The 22,870-nt window shown below is 33.1% G+C and overlaps 1 protein-coding gene across 38 annotated transcripts in view; it reads left to right on the top strand.

Annotated features, from left to right (window-relative positions):
• LOC112023752 (putative disease resistance protein RGA3) overlaps positions 1–21,921 on the top strand; it is a 96,240-nt gene extending 74,319 nt beyond the window's left edge. Inside the window, exons 1-20 of one of the 38 annotated variants that reach the window (XM_065765267.1) lie at positions 6,087–6,479; positions 6,601–6,649; positions 9,503–12,930; positions 13,335–13,474; positions 13,579–13,877; positions 14,345–14,601; positions 15,251–15,407; positions 15,512–16,109; positions 16,444–16,597; positions 17,115–17,347; positions 17,434–17,507; positions 17,595–17,656; positions 17,755–17,858; positions 17,999–18,151; positions 19,079–19,531; positions 19,754–19,861; positions 20,031–20,120; positions 20,221–20,325; positions 21,075–21,425; positions 21,620–21,921. In XM_065765267.1, the coding sequence (XP_065621339.1) occupies positions 9,545–12,930; positions 13,335–13,344 (3,396 nt within the window). In that variant the 5' untranslated portion in view covers positions 6,087–6,479; positions 6,601–6,649; positions 9,503–9,544 and the 3' untranslated portion in view covers positions 13,345–13,474; positions 13,579–13,877; positions 14,345–14,601; ... (12 more) ...; positions 21,075–21,425; positions 21,620–21,921. The other 37 variants (XM_065765298.1, XM_065765270.1, XM_065765291.1 and 34 more) reach the window with 37 other exon arrangements.
• Positions 21,922–22,870: the final 949 nt, after the last annotated feature.

Genomic DNA, 22,870 nt, shown 5'->3' with positions numbered 1-22,870 from the left:
GAAATTTTATTTTTTATATAATTTTTCTACCATTCCTTTCATTTTTTTTTTCTTTTTTCTTTTTTCTTTTTCTTGTTTTTCTCCACCGCACACTTGTCCAGGCCTCTCTTTTATTTTCTTTTTCTCCTTTCATCAAGAACACTCCAGCCCACTTTGCTTCACATCAGAGAAGAGAGAGAGAGAGAGAGATCGGCTTGTCGCCGCTCCAGGCGCTCCTGCCGCCGCTCCAGCCACTGCTTCAGCGCTGCTCAGCCGTTGCTCCAGCGCCGCTCTAGCCGCTGCTCCAGCGTCGCTCCAGCCGCCGCTCGTCGTCCTCCCATCAGATCGGCTTGTTCTTTTTTTTTTTTTTTTTTTTTTTTTTTTTTTTTTCCATACTTGCTTGTTTTGATTCAACTTTATTTTAAGAATTGGATTTTGTTTTGTGTTTTGTGTTTGGATTAATTTTTTTGCTTATGAACAGTTTAATTTTTTTTTTTTTTTTTTTTATTTCATTTGGTTTGTGAGAAAAAAAAAAAAGAAGCAACGGCAATGGCAACGGCAACGGAGAGAATGAGAGAATGAGAGGAAAAAAAAAAAGAAAAAAAGAAAAAAAGAAGCAACGGAGAGAAAAAAAAAAAAAAAAAGGGAAATCCGGAGGAGGAGGGAGAAAGAATTAATATAATAGAACGGTTGGCAATATTTTAATCTAACAAATTCAATGGCTAATGAACAGTAGCTCATCAGACTTGATGGGCTACTGTTCATAAGCCAAAAAAAAAATTGGGTATGCCTAAGCTGCTGGAGGTTTTTTTGCTCACATTCTCTATTATGGCTAGCTAAGATTTGAGGGATGCCTCTATTGCTGGAGATGCTCTTAAGTTGTCAATATTTCATATTAATTTTCTATCAAACATGGCAAGACATTATTACAAGCATCTTTTTTTTTCCTTCTCTTTTTAATTTTTTTTTTTTGTGTGTTTATTGTAAGCATAGAGAATTGTAATATCCAACGAGAAGATCTTAAGAGAGTTGCATTAATTTCTATTAAAGATGTAATATTGTATTTTGTTAGAGATATATTAAACATATTAGCATATTGTAATAGGCCTAAACTCATCTATTTTGTATAAAAGGCAGGTCTCTTACTTGTACTAGAAGTCTAGAGTTTAGTCTACTATATATACTAAGATTATGATTCATGTAACACATACTTTGTACTACACTTTTATATAATAAATATGTAACTCTTAAGGGTTTCTTCCATGGATATAGGCCATCAAGGCTACACCACATAACTCTCGTGTTCTAATGTTTTTATTTTATGTTTCTTCTTCCGCATCTGCTTTAACATATAAAACATAGTATACACATCAATGCTAATATTTAACATATTTGATGCTACCTTAAGGATTGAAAATGAATTGAGAAGATTTTGTAACTTATTTTATTATTATAATGAATTCGTTCAAGGTTGGTTCTATGATTTATTCCTAATGGGATTTCAAGGAAATCTTAGTGCTTTTGTTAGATATAGATATGGTTTTACGAGTTTAAGATGTTGGCTCGGTAATTCTGATTATAATCTTTTTGAGGACAAATTAAAATTATTTGTTAAATTTCTTACTTCAAATAAGATTAGATTTTGGCCCAACAATGTCTTATCAAAGCTTGGCTCATTAAGATGGATGACATTTGGTGCGAAAGTTATATAATTATATTGGGACAACTGATCAATGGAATTTATGAGAAGATAATATTTATTACAAGTCTGCAATTAGTTTGATAAAGTGCACAAGAGCATGGATTTAGTTACGGAGACAATGATTATCTTGTTCAGGAAAATCTTCCTCTTATTAAGGTGGAATTATCACGAAATGAAGATGGCTTGATGGAATTTGTGTCAAGTAAAGTTTTCTGGGTACGTAATTGTCTGAAATTCTTATGATGACTTGGATAGTTATTTGAGTTTTCTAAATTAAGGAAACTTCACTTTTGGTTGTATTTATTTATTTATTTATTTATTTATTATAGGAACTTGGCTATCATTGTTTTTCCTTGATGTGAAAGAAAATTTTATTCCTAGCTAAATAAATTTTATAGATCACATACATAGGAATAGATATAAACTATCACCAAACATCTAGTAGGATCTCTGCAAATAATCGTATGAGAGAATGTCGATTGACGTGGAAGAAATAAATTAATAACAGCAGGGGAAAATATATAAGACTCTATATGGGAAAGCAAAAGTCATCTGCACACGTTGCATTATNCTTAAGGGTTTCTTCCATGGATATAGGTCATCAAGGCTACACCACATAACTCTCGTGTTCTAATGTTTTTATTTTATGTTTCTTCTTCCGCATCTGCTTTAACATATAAAACATAGTATACACATCAATGCTAATATTTAACATATTTGATGCTACCTTAAGGATTGAAAATGAATTGAGAAGATTTTGTAACTTATTTTATTATTATAATGAATTCGTTCAAGGTTGGTTCTATGATTTATTCCTAATGGGATTTCAAGGAAATCTTAGTGCTTTTGTTAGATATAGATATGGTTTTACGAGTTTAAGATGTTGGCTCGGTAATTCTGATTATAATCTTTTTGAGGACAAATTAAAATTATTTGTTAAATTTCTTACTTCAAATAAGATTAGATTTTGGCCCAACAATGTCTTATCAAAGCTTGGCTCATTAAGATGGATGACATTTGGTGCGAAAGTTATATAATTATATTGGGACAACTGATCAATGGAATTTATGAGAAGATAATATTTATTACAAGTCTGCAATTAGTTTGATAAAGTGCACAAGAGCATGGATTTAGTTACGGAGACAATGATTATCTTGTTCAGGAAAATCTTCCTCTTATTAAGGTGGAATTATCACGAAATGAAGATGGCTTGATGGAATTTGTGTCAAGTAAAGTTTTCTGGGTACGTAATTGTCTGAAATTCTTATGATGACTTGGATAGTTATTTGAGTTTTCTAAATTAAGGAAACTTCACTTTTGGTTGTATTTATTTATTTATTTATTTATTTATTATAGGAACTTGGCTATCATTGTTTTTCCTTGATGTGAAAGAAAATTTTATTCCTAGCTAAATAAATTTTATAGATCACATACATAGGAATAGATATAAACTATCACCAAACATCTAGTAGGATCTCTGCAAATAATCGTATGAGAGAATGTCGATTGACGTGGAAGAAATAAATTAATAACAGCAGGGGAAAATATATAAGACTCTATATGGGAAACGCAAAAGTCATTATATCACTTGGGTAGTGCGTTGTAATGTAATGATCAGTGTTCAATTACTTTTTCTTTATACCGTGTTTTCTTTTGGCGATGACTTTTAAGTATTTGTTGTTATTGTAGGTGACAAACTTGACCATTAGAAATTGAAACCACGTAGTTCTGATATTATGCAAAAGCAGTGGGTCCAGTCACGACCAATAATTCAAGGAAAAGACACAAGAGGCCTAGTGGGTGAGTGCGAAGCTATTAATTGGATCGGAGCAATCATGGTACGGACATGGATTTTTTTGTCGTTGGTTAGAAATGGCATCCAATAAACAAATGCCATGCATGACACATTTATGATATATGAAAAGGAAATAGAGAAATAATATGCATCATCGGTAGAATAGAATCTTGAATTTTAAAACAATTTAATTACGCCCTATTTTTGATAGCTTTCCAGTATGAATAAGGAAGCACATCCCCTCAAAAAAAAAAAGGAAGCACATTGTGAGAGAGCTGAGTCCTGACAATCAGTCAATCACCAATAAAGCAACTCATGTGAGTGTTTGGATTGCAAGTTTTTACGCGGCGCGTTTCAGTTTTCACGTTTTCTCTTTTTTTTTTTTTTTTTTTTTTTTTTTTTTTGGCCGGCATTTTTGACTTTGGGGGGACAAAATTTACTGTTTACGTACTGTTCACGCACTGTTCATGCACTGTTCACGCAATATTTAATATTAAAAGTGGGTCCCACAACACTATTTACACATTTAAAAATTATTTTGCTACAGTGTTTTCAGCAACAATCAGTTTTCAGCAACTTTCAGCAACAATAAGTGCTATCCAAACGGACCCCATATATAAAAGATGGTTTCACTCAGCTTAATTGTTGTGTAATATGATTAAGGGTTGTGTTTATTACATATAAATTATTCCGAACAGTTATACACATTCTCATTTTTGAACTGAAAACATGACTTGAAGTCATGATTTTTAAGTTCAAAATTGTGATTTTAAGTTGCAGTTTAGTTAAAAATAAGGCCAATTTAATACTGAATAACAGTTTATGTATAACAATGCAACAACTATTAGCCTATGGTTAAACTAGGTTTCTATGGTTTGGTAGAAGTATCTTAATTGTGTGAGTAATGTCTTTTTACTATTATGAACACACTTTTTTATTGATTAGATAGCAGTCAAAATAGTTAGTGTACATGTGTTATTATAATGATCACAAATGAGAGTGAAAGAGAGAGAAGTTAACCGGGAGGACAGAGAGTGTGAATTGTGAATATCCAGTGAAAATCTTTTTGGAAATGTATTTGAGAGAGAGAGAGAGAGACTAGACTTTTAAAGGCATAACAGGAGGCAAAGTGGTGGAGCATCCTCTTCTTTTTGATTTTGCAATCTCTGATAATCAATCAGATCTGATTCCTTTGCGATAGATAGTGAAGGGCAGTCCCTCCTATATATGTGATGGATGCCAACCCGTTCATAGCGTATGTGTTTTGGCATAGAAGGAAAAAAATAATAATAGAAGTGATTTCGAAACAAAATTAAAATTATATATTATATATCAGAACATGTTCAAGCCATGTACCTTCACATTAGTCTCTTAAAATTAGCATTTCACAATTTGGGATTGTAATTGCTTGTAAAATTAAGATTTGAAAGGGTTTGGCCTTGAGGTTTGCTGGAAAATGTATTCATGAAGATATTCTAGTGTTAAGCAAGGAATGCATGGGTTTTGATTAAAGTTTGCACGTACCATAGAAAGTCAGGTGTGACAAAAAAGAAACAAAGGTCGGCCCGTATATTTAACAGTAAATGCAAGTGGGTAAGCTTTTTTGCACATTGTTTGTGGGTCTAGAAGATGAGTGGGACCTTTCCACGTACTGAGCGCAGAATTGAATCTGATAGTGGAAAAAAAGAGACTTTAGGTGGGAATTGGAAAAAGTCATTTTCTCACTTAGACAGTGGGTAAAATGATAAGTATTAATTCGGTTACTTTTTCTTTATGATCATGTGAATCACCATGAATTATGAAAATCATGTGAGTGGCCAATTATTTTTGATAATAAGGAATTGAACCATCTATATCATCAGTTACATTTGTGAACGCAAGTTGCTGAAAATCAAATAGCAACGACAATCTTTCCCTACATAATGATAAACTGTTTTGAGCCGGTCCGGTGAATAGAATTTATTTATTTATTTTATTTTTCAAAAAAGAAAAGCATTTTTTAACTTTTCGAATTCATGATTATTCATTATTTTCACGGGTGTGTATACAAGAAGTTGTATTTATTTATTTATTTTTGTAAGAAGAAGAAGTCATTATTTCCTAATATTTGTTTTCCCTTTCATCAACTAATTTACCTTCCTCTTTTTCACATAATTTTATTGTTTTTTGTAACGATGGCAATTCATATTCACATGTAGTGATTGTTTACAAGTATTCGACTTTATAAGACCTTTACATAGATAGCATGTTTATTAAATAAGTTGAAACGACATGACTCATGTAATCTGTTTAATAAACAAATCGTGTTAGGGTAGACATGACTTTGCATGAGCACTATAACTAGAAGCATAAATATTCTATCAAGACAAGAATCAACGTGTATAGAATTTTTTTTTTTTTTCACAATTTATTGTGTTAGCAAGTTGTTGTGAATGATAAAAATAAATAAATAAATAAAAATTAGAAGAGGTGACATTGATAGATTCCAGTAAAAACAACCATCCACCAATTATAACTTACCGTCTGGATAGGCATTTATATTATTATTGTGAAGTAAGTATTCATAGCAAATTTGATTCTTATGTAGATTTCTTCATGTGTTAACACAATAACAGCAGCCAACAAAGCCTGAGCCTAACAAACAGGAAACAGCAGAAGGTCGTTTGGCTTTTCCTTTAATTATTTTTTTCCCCTTTCTTCTTTGCTTTCTCTCTCACTCATGGGCCTTGCTTTTCTTTGTACCCCCACATATTTGGCTTTAATCATGTTGAGTGCCCATGTGGGAATCTTTGGTCCTTTCGGTTCATTAATAAAGCAGGAAAGAAAAATATCAGTATCACCTTTAATCACCTCTTTTTCTATTTCATATTCTTCTTATAGAAGACATTCAGTTTAGCTCTACATTCTCCTTTCTTTTTCTTCTACTTTTGGATTGGATTTAGTTTCTTAACAATTTAAATAGGCACTGTCAAAGGCTCCAACAACTTTCAGGTTCTATCTTTCGTAAGTTTCTCTTTGTTTTCTTTTCTTTTGTTTATCATTGACTTTCTTTGAGTTCTTACTTGCCATGGCTACCAAGTATTCATAATTTGAGGAGTATTTACTTGTGGGTCAATGTAATTAGGGATTCAAGGGTGTTTGTGCTTGAACTGAGTCCTTGAAAAAAGATATTGGTAAGTGTTCTTTTTTTTTTTAAGTTTTGGCCTAGAATTAAACACATACTTTTTTTTTGGGTTTTTTTTTTTTTTTTTTTTTTTTTTTTTTGGAATTTACGATTTTTTTTTAGAGGATTACGTGACTTGGTTTGGTTTGGTTTGTTTGTTTGTTTGTTTTTTTTTTTTAAAGAAATTTACGCTTCTTTTCTTTTCTTATATAGTGGGAATTTATGCTTCTCTTTGTAAAATAACTTGACAAACTAAAACTCACCTCTAGTGTAATCCTATTTTATCAATAGCATGCTACAATGTGATCCATAAGAACAAAATTTTCTTGCTATAGTGGTATCCATTCATCATTATTAATCCAATCAATAAATATTGGCATGGATCATTTTTTATATATGAATTTACTTTCTTTGTAAAATAACGTGACATAACACACCAACTACTTGGTTTTGTGTTTTTTATTTTTATTTTTTTTTATAGGAATTTTTTGAGGGGATTATGCTACTTGATTGGTTTCTCAATTTAAAACAAACACAAACACTTTTTTTTTTTTTAATAATAATTTTATTAAGTTTCCTTTATTTTCCCTAACTTTTTTATTTCTCAAGTTGACGTATGCACAAATTTATTGGATTGCATTAAAGAGGTATTGGAATGAAATATTAGATAAGTTCGGGTGAGAGACTTTACAAGAATTATTGTATAATTCAAACCTCACATGAAGTGGTTGTTATCTAAGAAATTGTTGTAAAAAAATTTCTTTTGTAACATAAATTATATTTATCATTTGTATAATTCTATGTGAAATTTAATTTACCCATTTTTATAATTATTAATATACTACTCCATCAAAAATGTTATGTACCTTTTCTCAATTGTAAAGGTAGTTGATATATTTGAAATTTAAACCATTTTTAACTTTTTATTTATTTATTTTTTTTTTTTTATAGATTTGTAGTAAGTGGCTAACTTTTAGGATTAAAACACTACATTTTAGGATTAAAATTGAGCCTTTTATTTTAAAAGAAATATATTTGAAATTTAAACTCTCTTTAACTTTTGTTATGGATGTGTAGTAAGTGGCTAACTTTTATGATTAAAACACTACATTTTAGGATTAAAATTGAGCATTTTACCGTGAAAGAAAAAAAATGGTAGTTGCTAAATTTTAAATATAAGCTCTTTTAACTTTTTGTTATGGATGTATAGTACATGGATAAATTTTAGGATTAAAACACAACATTTTAGAATTAAATACAACTTGGTAACTGTCATAAATAAAATAACAACAGCAGCACCACTAAAAAGAAAAAAACGTGGATGCACATCTGAGCCTTTCCTTAACCAAAAAAAAAAAAAACAACAACAACAACAACAAAAATTTGAGCCTTTTACCATGAAAGAAAAAAAAGGGTAGTTGCTAAATTGTATATATAAACTCTTTTTAACTTTTTTTTTTTTTTATGGATATTTAGAACATGGCTAAATTTTAGGATTAAATACAACTTGATAACCATTAAAAAGGGGGGAAAAATGTGGATGCACATCTAGAGCCTTTCCTTAACCCAAAAAAAAAAAAAAAACACTAAAACTAAAATAAAATTTTTTTTTTTGAGTCTTTTACCGTAAAAGAAAAAAAATGTTGGTTGCTAAATTTTAAATATAAGCACTTTTTAACTTTTTGTTATGGGTATGTAGTACATGGCTAAATTTTAGAATTAAAACACTACATTTTAGGATCAAATACAACTTGATAATTGTCATAAATAAAACTAGCCTGAGACTCTTCTATTTTTTTTGGGAAAAAGTTAATAATTTGTATATATTCTAATTTGGAATTACAACATTTCCTAATCATAACAAAAAAACCTAGGGGTGTAATGAAAAATTATTTCACCTGCAAACACATAGTACTCATGATTGGGAAATGTTGTAATCTCAAATTATAATAGATGCAAATTATTAATTTTTTCACAAAAAATAGAAGAGCCTCGCGTGTGCTCAGAAGCTAGTATTATTTTAATAGGTAATGTGTTAAAGTAAAAAAAAATGAGATATATGGTATATTGTTAAGTGAGATGTTAAAATAAATAAAATAGTTATTTTGAGTGCTGGAAGTTAAATTTTCTAGCACCATAGATGTGAATGCTCTTAGATGATAGAGTATAGTATAGTCTATATAGATCTCATAATGTTCTTAGATGAAAATTAATAAAAACTTTTCAATTCAATTATTGTAAAAGTTTTTGTTTTTTTAGTATTACTTTTATATTGGTCTCTTAAATTTAGCATTTTGCAATTTTGGGTAGTAATTGCTTGTAAATTTAAAATGTGAAAGAGTTTTAGTGGGAAAAAGTAGATAGTCTAGCCTTCAGCAATGCATGGTTTTTAAATAAAACTTGATCATGAACATCAAAAAATCAAATTTATGGCTTTTATGGTTATGGCTGCCCAAATCAATTTTGCAGATTGTAATTTATATCCATATATATTAGTATATTACAGTAGTTTCTCTTTTGGTAAACCATATATATTAGTTATTAACTTTTTTTGTTTTTTTGTTTTTTTTTGGATAAGATTAGTTATTAACTTATTACCATAGAATTTGCTGCTATTGTTCCATCTAACTTTTTAAGAAGTTAGGTCACTTAGGTGTAACAAAAATTAAATAAAGGTCGATGGAACTGTAGATGCAAGTGACTCTAAAAAAAAAAAAAAAAAAGTGCATTGATAGATAATTTTAATTTTACTCCCCAACAAACAGTAGAAGGTCCTTCGCTTTTCCTATTACTCTTTTTGCAGGTTTAAAAGCAGGAAAGAAGAATACCAGTACCACCTCTAATTTGCGTTATCTTTTTTCAGTTTCTTCTATTATCTATTAAACTTCCAACTCCAACTGCAAGTATGGCCGGGGTTCTAGTTTCTGCTCTCTTGGAGCAGTTGGCTTCAATTGCTGTTGGGGAGGCGGAACAAGAGATAAAGTTGGTCGTGGGTGTTGACCAAGAAGTCCAGAAGCTCGAAGACAATCTCCGAATGATCCAGGCGGTGCTCGAAGATGCTGAGAAAAGACAAATGACCGAAGCAGCTGTGAAGCTTTGGTTAGGAAAGCTCAAAGACACATTCTACCTGATGGACGACGTGTTGGATGAGTGGAACACTGAATTGATCAAAGCAAGGATCCAGGAAGAGGAGGAAGAAGAAGAGATTGCTGAAAGCTCTCATGCTCGGAATAAGATGAAGGTAATCTTCTCTATGATCCATTCCCTTTCATCATGTCTCCGTCCAGTTAAAAAACTTGGTTTGCGTCACGATATTGCTCACAAAATAAAAGACCTGAGTGGAAAGTTAGATGAACTTTTTAAAGAGAGAGTCGGTTTCGGGTTTGAGTTGAATAGGGGTACTACAGTAGTTGAGCGACCAACAACTACCTCCCTTGTTGATGTGTCTAAAATTTGCGGTCGTGGTAAGGAAAAGGAGGAGCTACTGAGCAACCTCTTGGGCAAGGATAGCCAAGAAGAAAAGAGCCCCCATGTCATCTCCTTAATAGGCATGGGAGGTATGGGAAAAACGACTCTTGCCCAACTAGCTTACAATAATGATGATATGCAGGCCCATTTTGAAACGCGAATATGGGTATGTGTTTCTGATCCTTTTGATCAGATTAGGGTTGCCAAAGCAATCATTGAATCTATTGAACGTCAATCCCCTGGCATTACCGAATTGCAAAATCTAGTAAATAGAATTTGTGATTTGATAAGGGGAAAGAAGTTTTTTCTTGTTTTGGATGATGTATGGTCTGAAAAACCCAATGATTGGGAGCCATTCGAACTTGCACTCAGATGTGGCGCTCAAGGTAGTAGAATTTTGATCACCACACGTAAGGAGGGAGTTGCAAAGATGGTAAATAGTGCTTATACCATCAATTTGGAGGTACTATCTAACGAAGACAGCTGGTTGATATGCAGTCAAATGGCATCTGTTGACAAAGACGATGAGCAACTAGGACAACTTGGTCGAGAACTAGCAAATAAGTGTAAGGGCTTGCCACTAGCTGCAAAGATTCTAGGGAGTGTCATGGGTGGCCAAAGAAGTAGGCAAAAATGGAAGACCATTTTGGACAGTAATTTATGGGAATTAGAAGATGTTCAAAATGGTGTTTTAGGACCATTATTATTTAGTTATAATGAATTGCCGTCAGCAATAAAACAATGTTTCTTGTATTGTGCTAACTTTCCAAAGGATTATTGCTTTTCTAGAAATGAGTTGGTCTACCAATGGATGGCACAAGGATATTTTGGCTCGAAATATGATATGGAGGATATGGGAGAAAGGCACTTTGAAAAATTAGTTATGCACTCCTTCTTCCAAGATTTTGAGAAAGATGACAATGATGATGATAAGATAATAAGATGCAAAATGCATGATATGGTGCATGACTTTGCCCTATCAATGACAGCAAATGAATGCTTCACAATTGATGTTGAAAAAATGTTGGGGATAGATTGGAAAAGTGCTCACCATTTGACATTAAAATTTAATATGGAAACACAATTTCCTGTATCTATCTACAATGCAAAAAATCTACGGACTCTTTTTCTACAAACTTTTTTTGGAAGATCAAGCATGGTCTTCTCATCTGATTTATTCCAGCATTTGACATGCCTTCGGTCATTGAGTTTGAAATCTAGTTCATTTGAGAAACTTCCAAATGAAGTGGAAAAATTAAAACATTTAAGATTGCTCAATTTATCATATAATCATAAAATTACAGAATTACCTGAAATGTTGTGTAATTTATGTAATTTACAAACTTTGGATATTTCTGATTGTTATATTAGGAAATTACCCCAAGGAATGGGTAAATTAATTAAATTAAGACATCTTATTACTAGTTATTTATCTGATTTCGACAGAAGCTTGCTCCCTTCTTTTTTGACCGAACCCTTTCCAAAAGGGATTGGGAGATTGAGTTCTCTTAGAACATTAGAGAGATTCGTAATAGGTGGGGAATGTAAACTTGGAGAGTTGAAGAATCTAGTCCACCTTAAAGGGTCTCTTGGGATAAAAGGCCTGGAAAACGTAACAGATGTACAAGAGGCTGAGAATGCACAACTAAAAGAGAAGATACACCTTCGTGAGTTGCATTTATCTTTTTTTGGGCAAGCTCAGAGTAGAAGAGGGGAGAATGATGAATTAGTTCTTAATGCGTTGGAGCCACATCCAGCGTTGGAGAGTTTATGGATTTATGTGTACGAGGGTACAGGGTATCCTAATTGGCTGATGTCTTTGACCCGTTTGAAAAAGCTTGGGCTTCGGTGGTGGGGTAAGTTAGAGCAATTGCCTCCTCTGGGGAAGCTGCGTTTCCTCAAAACAATAGAGATAGAAGGTGCGAAAAGTGTGAAAAAGGTGGGTGTTGAATTTTTGGGAATAGAATCCAATAGGAAGAAGGATGAGGAGAAGGGATCAACATCAACATCATCACTTATCTTATTCCCTAATTTGAAATCTCTCACTTTTCAGAATATGTTTGAGTGGGAAGAATGGGATGGGATGGGAGAAAGTGGTGTTTCAGAACCAGTTTTAATTATGCCACGTCTTCAGTTTTTGAATATTCAAAGTTGCGGAAAGCTAAAGTCACTACCCAACTTCCTCGAGAAAACTTCGTTAGAGGAATTGAGTGTCGATTGTCGAATTTCCAATTGGATGACGTTGGCATACAATTTACCCAGATTGAAAACACTTCGTCTCTTTCTGAATAATGACGCAGAGCATTTGCCCCCTTTGGGGAAGCTGCTGTTGCTCGAATCATTAACGATATACTCTGCCCATAGAGTGAAAAAGGTGGGCGTTGAATTTTTGGGAATAGAAGAAGAATCCAACAACAACAACAACAACAACAAGAAGATAGACGAAGAGAAGGGATCAACATCATCATCATTATCTTCACTTGTCTTATTCCCTAATTTAAAGTATCTTGAATTTTGGGATATGGAAGAGTGGGAAGAATGGGATGGGATTGGAGGAACAATGAGAGAAGAAGAAGCACAAGAAAGTGGTGTTACTATCACTATTATGCCACGTCTTCAGTATTTGTCAATTCAGTCTTGCCCCAAGCTGAAGTCGCTGCCAGACTTCCTTCCTACAACTCCATTGAAGACACTGCATATCCATCAGTCTCCAATTCTCAGTGAATGTTGCCAAACAGAGATAGGAGATCAATGGCCCAAGATTTCTCACATACCCAATCTCAGTTCGACTGGGGCTCTGGCAGTCGCAACCATTCAGATAAGGTAACTTCTTTCACTTTGTCTTCTTTGTTTTTTACTTTCTTTCTTTTTGTATCAATTATATATTCTATTTGTATAGGAAAAAAAAAATTAAATTAACAACGTTCGTAGATAAATTCATCAGATTTGTGACCAAATAGTTCAATTTCATTTGCCACTAATACTATTCACAAAATTACAAAAATGTGTTTGAGATTTTACTACTGCGTCTTAATTATTTTCATAATCCCTTGTTCTTCATTATGTTGTCTTGTTTTATGATTATCAACAAAAAAAAAAAGTTACCTTTGTTTATTGTATTTTTATTTTATATGGTTTTTCTTCTTCATACCAATGACAAGAAGACTCTTCTTTGTTAAAGTGTTTTCTCTGTGGTAAAATCCTCATGCTAAATATTTATTTTGTAGGCCTTATTAAACCAGAAATCAAAAGAGAAGCATATTTTGTGCTGGAGAAAATTTGCGCATATGGATGCATGTTTGTAAAACACCCACAAAATAAAGGCTTGCATTTTGTATCGCATACTGACAAATGAAAGGTCAGCAAGGTATGTGATCATTTGCAACTTATGCAATCTTCTATCTATTAAATTTCTAGAATAAATATTTAGCATGAGGATTTAGCTCATAATCATCAGCTTTAACATCGCAGGTTAAAGAGTTTGGATCCGGAGGAGTGCATGTGGTTTTCTTATCCTTTAGATTGAAGTGTTTCGTGCAAATAAAGAGGGATAGAGTGGGATGTTAGCACTGGGATCAGAGGGAATAACTAGATAGAAATCTGTTGTTTGTTTGTCTGTTTATGCCATCCATGGTTGGATAATTTTGGAATGACAATGTAAAAGGTGAAGAGTAGTAGACTGGACCAGTTCAAAAATTCCCCAAATTCTGGAATCAAGGCCATTCAACTTTTTGTTTAATATGGGCAGTTTGATTATAGTTCTCCTACAGGTAACTTCTTCTTTTTTTCAGCCCCTTTTTGCTATTGTTGCATTTGCTTCTTTGTACATTTTTAACAACTATAATATCCAACCTATCAAGGGTCTAGGTATGTTTCACTCTCATTTAGTCCAGACATAATGAAAAAGTGTTACATGCTCCTCGGGCCTCATTCAATCTGATTTGATTTGGTGATACATGTACTTTTTTAATGGATATCATTGAGTTTATTATTTTAAAAGTTTTAAAATCCTAGCACATGGCACAGGTTTTTTTTTTTGGTAAAAATCTCTATTATCAATTCAAAGATAATTAGATAATTTGCATCTTTTATCTATATGTTAATTTTAAGATGAAAGAGAAGGGCTCTTTAGGCTCCAAAATGATTTTGCTGATGATCAAGTTTTATAGATACAGGGCAGATGCTTGCAAGTTATCAAGTTTTATATCAATATCATATGTTTTGTTTCTTGTCTCAGAGGCTGAAGTGATTCTTCACATTGAAGAGTGCGAAGTATAAGAGGTGACCACCGGTCAAGAAGAAAAAATTACAAATACCTTGGCTTTGTTAGTTGGATGGAAAGAGTTGGATACTCTTTTCTGGAGCAACATTCGTGGAACGGTGGAAGTGAATAACATTTTCTTAATAGTCTATTACAACTTCTTTGCTGCCTCAATCTTATCCTCACTCAACAAGTTTCCTCTATGCTTATGGTTTATTTCCTTCATGATATAGGTAATTATAGAAACACTACACATAGATGTACTTTCTCTCTCTCTCTGCTTTCGGCTGAGGCAAATTATAACTTCTTGCCTCTATTCTTTCACTTGTCATTATGTCTTTTATCACACATTCATACATGGGGGCTTTCAACTTTCTAATAAAATCAAGAACTGTTTAATCATGCTTTATATAACCCCACCCCCCCCCCCCCCTTTGTTTTATTTATTTATTTATTTTTTTTAAGTTTGTATTTTTCCCAACTGTTACATTTTTTTTTTCAAATGGGTTGTGGTCTTATGTCAATTCTTTCTCCTAAGCAATTAAAATTTACTTTAAATATTGAGTAGTTTCCAAGCAGAGAATTTAGTTTTGTAAAAAGACATTTGACCGTCATTTTTTCTAATGACAAATTTTGTGAGGTAAAGTGCAATAAGAAAGGATATGTGTCCAAAATTCATTGCTTAGATATGACTAATAAAAAAAAAAAGAAAAAGAAAAATCCATTGCTAGATATGCTTTTTAGTTTTTATCTTTTATTTTCATTTTTTGAGGGTAGTAATTCTAGAAGTTTCACTAGAATTCACATTTGGTACCACAAAATTATCTCAGCTCATGCTTTATGTTTCATTCTATCATTCCATCATCTTGTTTTATTGTGCAGGGTGAACTCCAAACTATGTGTCATTTGGGAAAGCACATCTTGCACAAGAGGGAATGGTCATGCAAAAGATTTTGGCACCATGATTGGAACATCTCGAGGGGTCAATTGCATCTCCGAAGCTGTCTGCTAAATTCAGGAGCAGAGCATGTTGCAAAATGTTTGACATTAAAATTTAAGATTTGAATTTACATAGTTGTCTTTGCCTTGGGAAACAGCTCCAATTTATATGTTTAGTAATTGTTAACTCTTCCATCTTAGCAGTTGTACTTTCGTGGAGTAGATGGGACTTGGAAAGAACTTCTGTGATATTAATATGAGGTAATGCAATTTGATTCAACACAAATATTGGTTTGTTGTACTGTGGAGGTGAAATTGGATTATTTTAGAATCCCTGATTTTGTTAGGACTGGGTTGTGTAATATTAAGAGCCTTTTAGCTCAACATCTCATGGTGTTTCCAATGGAGACATCCAGGTTGTAACTATATATATATATGAAGTAATACTAAGAAGCTTCTGCAAAATGATAAGTAAAAATTTGAAACTTGTGTAAAAGAGCACTCTTCTTTGCAAGAAACTAGAAGGTGTGCTCTCAAAGTTGATATGGATGGACTTCCTAAAACCATTGACAAAGACATAATGGAAGTCTGGGATGCTTTGAATAATTTGTGGTGGGTTTTAGATCACATCTGCCTTATCTCCTAATGAAATCATATGTTTTAATCTCATATAATCGAAATCTGGTTGCCACTCATAATTCAGGCCACAGAAAAAGGTCCTTGCTGTTTACATACTGTACACGAGACTCATTAAGCCCATGTTTGAAGTTCTACGCATAGAGAATGGTGTTGTGCACTACAGGTAGGCTTTGTACACATCTTTTTACTAGAAGTTCCTAGTTTTTGAATGTTCCGAAGTGATAATGATCTAAAAGATTGGATTTTTCCAAATGCTTCATTGTAGTCTTAGCATTGTCTGATTTCTTCCTCTTATCAGCCTTACTTTGAAGGTCTGTATTTTGTTTCTTTAGTAAAGTAGATAAATTTTCCCGTATGAGGACCAACTAGATTCTTGAATGAACAGTGTTTTCTACTAGATTCTTATGACTTTTTTGGTCTTTACTGCCTCAATCTCATCATGTCTTTCACTCCTGGAGTTTCCTCATTAATTTTGGTTTATTTCCTTCATGATACAGATGATTACAGAATGCTGAAGATAAATGTACTTTGTAACTACTCCCTCTCCCTCCATTTTTGGTTGAGGCAAAGTGTGATTTCTCTTACCTCTTTCTCTTTTCACCTCTTTTTGGAGCCATAGCTCTCTTGTTTGATCACACATTTATTTACTAGGTACTTTCAGCTTTTCAAACAATCAAAATAGTTAAAAATGCTCCATAAATTTTCCTTTATTTCTTGTATGAGTTAGTTAATTGATTTTCTTAGCAGAAAGCCATATAACTACATTATATGATTGTTTATAGTTAAGAAATAGGTACACGTGAAATGAATTCTTGTTTTTATGTTCTTTGTTTTCCCTTTCGCTTTCCAACACATTTCTTGAAAAACAGGACGTGTTCTTATGTCCATTCCTTTTAAGCAATTATGAGTTGGAACATTTTATAGTTTTTAGCAAGAGAAGATTTTTAGTCTTAAAGAAGCAACTAGCCTTCTATTTTTTTTGTTATAAAAATTGTATAGTTGAGAAAGGATAATGACAATGGTTTTTTAGGCCAAAAATATTGCTCGACATAATTATGGTATCTGTAATCCTAGAAGTGAAACTAGAATGCCCCTTTAGTAACACCCAAAAAAAAAAAAAAATCTTATCCATTAATTCTCTCATTCTTTCTTCTTGTTCATTATGCAGGGTGAGTTGGGAACTATGATGTGTTTGGATAAAACATCCGATGCAAGAGAGACTGGTAAATGCTCTTACCTTTTGTTACCATCCATAATTTCCTAATTCTGGAATGGCTTAATAAAAGGTGGACAAGAGAAGATTGGACCAAGTAAAGAAAAAAAAAAAATCCAAATTTGTCATCAGAATGAGCAAAAAATATAGGTATTGATAAGGGTACCTCAATTCTAATTTTCCTGCAGGTAACTTTTTATTCTTCTCTTTCCATGATGTTGCTGCATTTTCTTTTTGCTCCACAGTTAGTAACAATAATTTCCAACCTATTAAGGGTCGAGGATTACTTTGCCCTCATTCTGGCCAGACATCATGCAAAATGTTGCGTTCCCTTGGGCCTCAGACATTGTGAGTAAATTTCTAACTACAAAGCTCTGTTATCATTTCTAAGATGCAGCAAAAACAATCTTGACTTCAAATGCTGGTGTTCTGTAGGGGCCAGTCTATTTGGTGACACATAAAAAGCAACTGAGGTAATTGGCCAGCAAAATCTTTATGTAATCTCTTATCCATATTTTTGAATGCTTGTAACTATTACATTAAAAATATATATTGACTTTTTAATCAATGTCATATGCTTGTTTCTTGTCTCAAGGCTAAAGTGTTCTGTGGCATGCATGGGAAGCAACCACCAGGTAGAAGAAGATATTACAAACATCTTGGAACAACATCCCAACTGGAAGAGTGTGGGCATGGGAGGTAACGATCGGATACTGCTTTTATGAAACCAACATTAATGGAAGTGAATAAGAGTTTCTTGTTGGCTTATTACAATTTCTTTGGTGAAGGAGATTTTTACTTTCATTTTTTGTTTTGGTTCATTTTTTTTTATGATACAGGTAATCACAGAGGAAATCTTTATGTTCTTTTTCTCCCTCCTCTTTTGGCTGAGGCAAAGTAAAATTGCTTATGACTCTTCTTGCCTTTCTGCTCCTCTCTGTCATACTGTTCTTGTGTTGATGTACCTCATATTCATTTATGAGGGTTTTCAGGTTTCTAATACAATCAAGAACTAGATACTCATGTTTCATAAATTCAATTCACTTTTTTTTCTTAACTAGTTGTCAATTATTCCTATTAGACTGCCCCAAATTATTGCATTGAATAATTGCTGCATCTTCTCATCATTGATTAGAACTTAACTTCAACATCTTATTGCTATCGGAATTTTTTATGTACAAGACTAAGTAATTGTAAATAACACTGAAACCACACTGTAACAAGAGTTCAAGGCTGCCTTTCTTTTGGGCCAGTGTCTGCTTGACTACTATTAGTTGCCTAGCTTTTATCTGATTAGCATTCTGAAGCACTATAGTTCACCTTGATATCTTTTACTAATGAAAAGAAATTTCCTTAAAATTGTGATCCTATATTGATTCCTTTCTCAATAAATTATAATGAGTTGGAAGATTGTTTAGTTTCTAAGCATAAAATTAAGACTAGTTGAAAAGCCAATTGGACATCAATATTTTTTATTATAAAATTTAAAGAAGAAAGGGGGCAATGAGGAAAGATAAAGAGACCAAAACAATACGTAGTTTCTTAGACACCATTTTGGTGGCTATGATTTTAGAATTTGCACTTGAATGCACAGTTAGTACTACAATGGCAACAACAAAAACAAGAACAATTCAAAGGCTTAGAATGCACAATTATAAAATACAAAATAATTTATGTGGCAATCTTTAAAAATGATGTTTTTTTTTTTTGATAAGTAAGAAAGATGTTTATTAAAAAAACTGCTTTATGCAAAGTAGCACAAAGCAAAAGAAAGATTACAAAAAAGGAAAGAAAAGCAGAAACATAAAGGAAAAACTAATTACAAAGAAAAAGAGAGCTAAGGAACAACGAGAGAGAATCACTAGATGTTATTATTTTTCTTTTATTTATAATTCATTTTGTCTTATTTATTATGCAAGGTGAACTTGAAACAATGTTCCTCATGGAAGAAAATCTTGTGCAAGAGGGAAACGTCATGCAAAAGGTTAAATTTTTTTATAGCACCATAATCTGGACATCACATGGCTTAGTGACACCTCCAAAGTAGTTTAACCATTCAGGCCCAGGGAATATACTAAATATACATTGTTTGCCACAGATAGCTTTATAATTTCATTTTCATAATTGTCATTAACTTGGCAACTCCAGTTTATATATTCAGTGGTCATTGATCTATGCATTCCAACCAGTTGCACTTGCTTGGAGTAAATGGAACTTGAAGAGGGACTCTATGATCTACATGGTAATGAAATTCGGGTTGGCGTGAATATTGGTTTTCTTGTTGCAGAGGTAAAATTGGATTCATTTTATGATCCCTTATTTTGAGAGGCGTGGGCTATGCAATGGAACATTAATAAGTTGCTGTGAAAATGGTAATTTACAAATTTGTAACTTGCATAAAAGAGTATCCTTCTCTGTAGGAAACTAGGCGTGCATTCAAAAATATTGTGGTTGGACCCCCATAAAACATTGATAGTGGAACTGTGATAATCATATGCTTTGTTTAACCTGTGCATTGTGAGTCTGATCTTATCTCCTGATGCATATAATTTAATCTCAAAATTGTCTCAAGCTGGTTATTAATCCTGATTCAGGTTACAAAGTCTTTTGGTTCTGACACTCACATGGATGAGGCCTAACATGCTGTATTGATGCCCATTTTTGAAGTTGTAAGCATTCAGAAGGATTTGCACGCTGCAGTGGTGAGCTTTACCTTTATCTTATAACTAGAAGTTCCTAGTTCATGACTGTTTGTATTGATGGTCCAAAAGATTGGCTTCCAGTCTTGCGCTTTGTAGCCTTAACATACTCTGATTTCTCTCATTTGATAGGCTTACCTTGATAATTTGATTTTTGTTCCCTTGAATTCAGCATATTTTGATAAAGGGACTCGATGGGGCATTTTGTCATATAAATTTGCAAGCAATGTTATCCTGTGTATTTGTGGCTAGAGAATTCAAGGTAGTGAGGGATATATTGAAAGCTTTTTTCACTGATCAATGTTGTTTTTGTAATCCTTTTACAATACACTAAATTTAAAATTTTTAATTTGCTCTTACAGTTTGAGTGTCCACAAATTTTACAATTAGCCACTTATTTGCATATACGTGAAATTAAAGGCCATAAAGTGCAGGCTGTGGTATTGTGTATCTCATTCAACATATAGGTAACTATTTATCCTTATTCTTCTTTATCATCTTGCCTTTTTCATATTATCTAAGAACTTAAACAATAAAATCTGTAATTATAATTTCCATTTTCTTATTATAACCGACACATTGTTCAATATTATTATACTATGTTATTGTAGGGGATTAAGAGGACTAGTTGCTATCTTATTTTCCAATGCTCAACTCCAGCCAGATTAAAACTCTTCCTTTTCTGCCATGGGGATAATTTTCTGAATCTTGCACGTTTTGTATACTTACACCAAATACTTGTGATTTTCTTTTGGTGTTAAATCCACTAAAATTTTCATAGCAATGATGGTCTTACATCCAATGTTGGGAAAATTTATCATGATGTTCAATATGGTTTTAAAAACATTTAATTGTGAAAGCACCTGATTGATTGTTCAATGGAGTTTACAAGTGCTTAAACGTTGGAATTATTCTCATATTCTTTACACTTACATAAAATTTGGAGTGGAGAATTTCATCAAAATTCACTTCTGGTTCACACTTTCACAAGAATGATTTTATAGTCAGTTAATCCACCAATACCATAACCTACAAATCAAAGGGTGATTAAGAGGATTTACCATTATTGTGAATTAATAAAATGATCTTGGTATTAAAGCTAAGGTTTCCATGGAGTTGTCTAAATGCCCCTTTAGTTTGGAGATTTTCTTTTATTGGCTTTGCTTATGAGTATTTTTAACAATTTTTTCCCCTTCTTACATCTTTGGCTGTGCAGTCTTGAACATTTGATGAAGCACATTTTAAATTGGTGGGAATTAATAAGCAACAATGTACCTCAGAAAGCCATTTCTTACATTCTGGGACAAGTACAGTTGATTGATAAAGCTCTACACAGTCAAATGACAGCTCCAAAGGGCAAAATGGAAAATCTCTATGTTTGATTTGTAGACACAACAGTGTTGGTTGATGAAGCTCCATTAACATATCATAGGCGCATCAATGTAGCATGTCATGGAGTTCAAGAAACATTATTGTGAAGCAGTGGCACACAGCACACCAAGAAATTTATGACCAGTGAACTCAGTTTTTCAATTTGGAGCCTAGAATTTGCATCCAACATTTACATGTAATTCCAGATTTTTGAACCTTTTGTGTGCTGTGACTTGTGTATAACCATGAAGCTTTTGGGAGTGCGCATTTTTTTTTTTTCCATCAATCCTCCTTTGACATGCATGTGATGCTACTCATGGAAATTTTTTTGTAAACTTGCTTTCATCTGGATTGTTGATGGTGTCCAATATGGTTGTGGTTTTTCTGCAGTGAACTATTTGATGTTCAGCCCCTCGTGCTATGATTGGAAATCAAGTAGGAGATCAAATGAAATTAGCTTCGGTATTTGGTGGGTGATCAATTCCAAGTAAAACTGGAACATCTCAAACCTTAGATGCTATCAGCTACAATGTATGTTTTAGATGCCATCAACTACAATGCAAGTTTTTGGTGCCTTATACTTGAGATTATAGAAGTGAGATTACTATATACTTCTATCTGTAACTACCTTCTCAAAGTAATAAATCTGTGTAACATTTTCTTCTACAATAATAAGTCATTTTTCCTTAAAAGTCATTGAACAATGCAGGATATTCAAGGTGGGGTGACCTGCCAGTATTATTGAGCATAACAGTCCCATTTGATATATGTCTTGCTAACACAAAATAGTCTTGCATCGAACCTACTTTCATTATAAGAATGTCTTTATTACTTCATTTAAGTTCCTACAAATGCAATTCCAGATTTGTACATAAAGATTTATGAAGGCTAACTTTTGAGCGCGTTAGGCTCTACACCATCTATTTGTTCACTTATTAGAGCATTAGCATTGGGAAATGCTAATGCTATTCTATTTTACAATTCTAAAAACTCACAATTCTATTATACCATACCATTTTACAATTCCTTCACATCCCAAAACTCTATTTTTACTAAATTATTATTTTTTTAAACTTTCTTTATTATTTCTTTCAACTGTCAATTTTTTTCAGACTCACATTTTCCGCGCTTTCCAACAGATTTTTTTTCCTCTCCTTCTCCCTCTCAACCTCTAGCAACACACAAGCCATCAACAACCACAGCCATGATACCAAAAACCCAAGCCACTGATCAACTCAAGCCACCAATCAGAAACCCACACCGCCGATCAACCCATCAACAACCATAGCCACGGCACCAGAAACCCATCAACACCGGTCAACCCATCAACAACCACATCCACTACACCAAAAACCCATCAGCACCTCAACCCATCAACAACCACAGCCACAACACCTCAACCCATTAGCACCTCAACCCATCAACAACCACCGGAGCAAACCCATCAACAATAATCACCAATTGAAACCCAGCCGATTTCAAACCCACCGGAGCAAACCCATTCAAAAAAAATCATCACCGGAGCCACCATCGGAGCTACCGATGATCAACCTAACCGATCCACCCACCGATCAACGAATCCACTGTTTCAACCCAACAGATCCACTTCAACCCAAAACCCCAACTGCAAGAACAAGCCTT

This window comes from Quercus suber, unplaced genomic scaffold (assembly GCF_002906115.3).
Source record: "Quercus suber isolate HL8 unplaced genomic scaffold, Cork oak 2.0 scaffold_619, whole genome shotgun sequence".
Taxonomy (NCBI): Eukaryota; Viridiplantae; Streptophyta; class Magnoliopsida; order Fagales; family Fagaceae; genus Quercus; species Quercus suber.
Note: the sequence above shows the minus strand (reverse complement) of the source record. Positions and strands in the feature narration are given on the sequence as shown.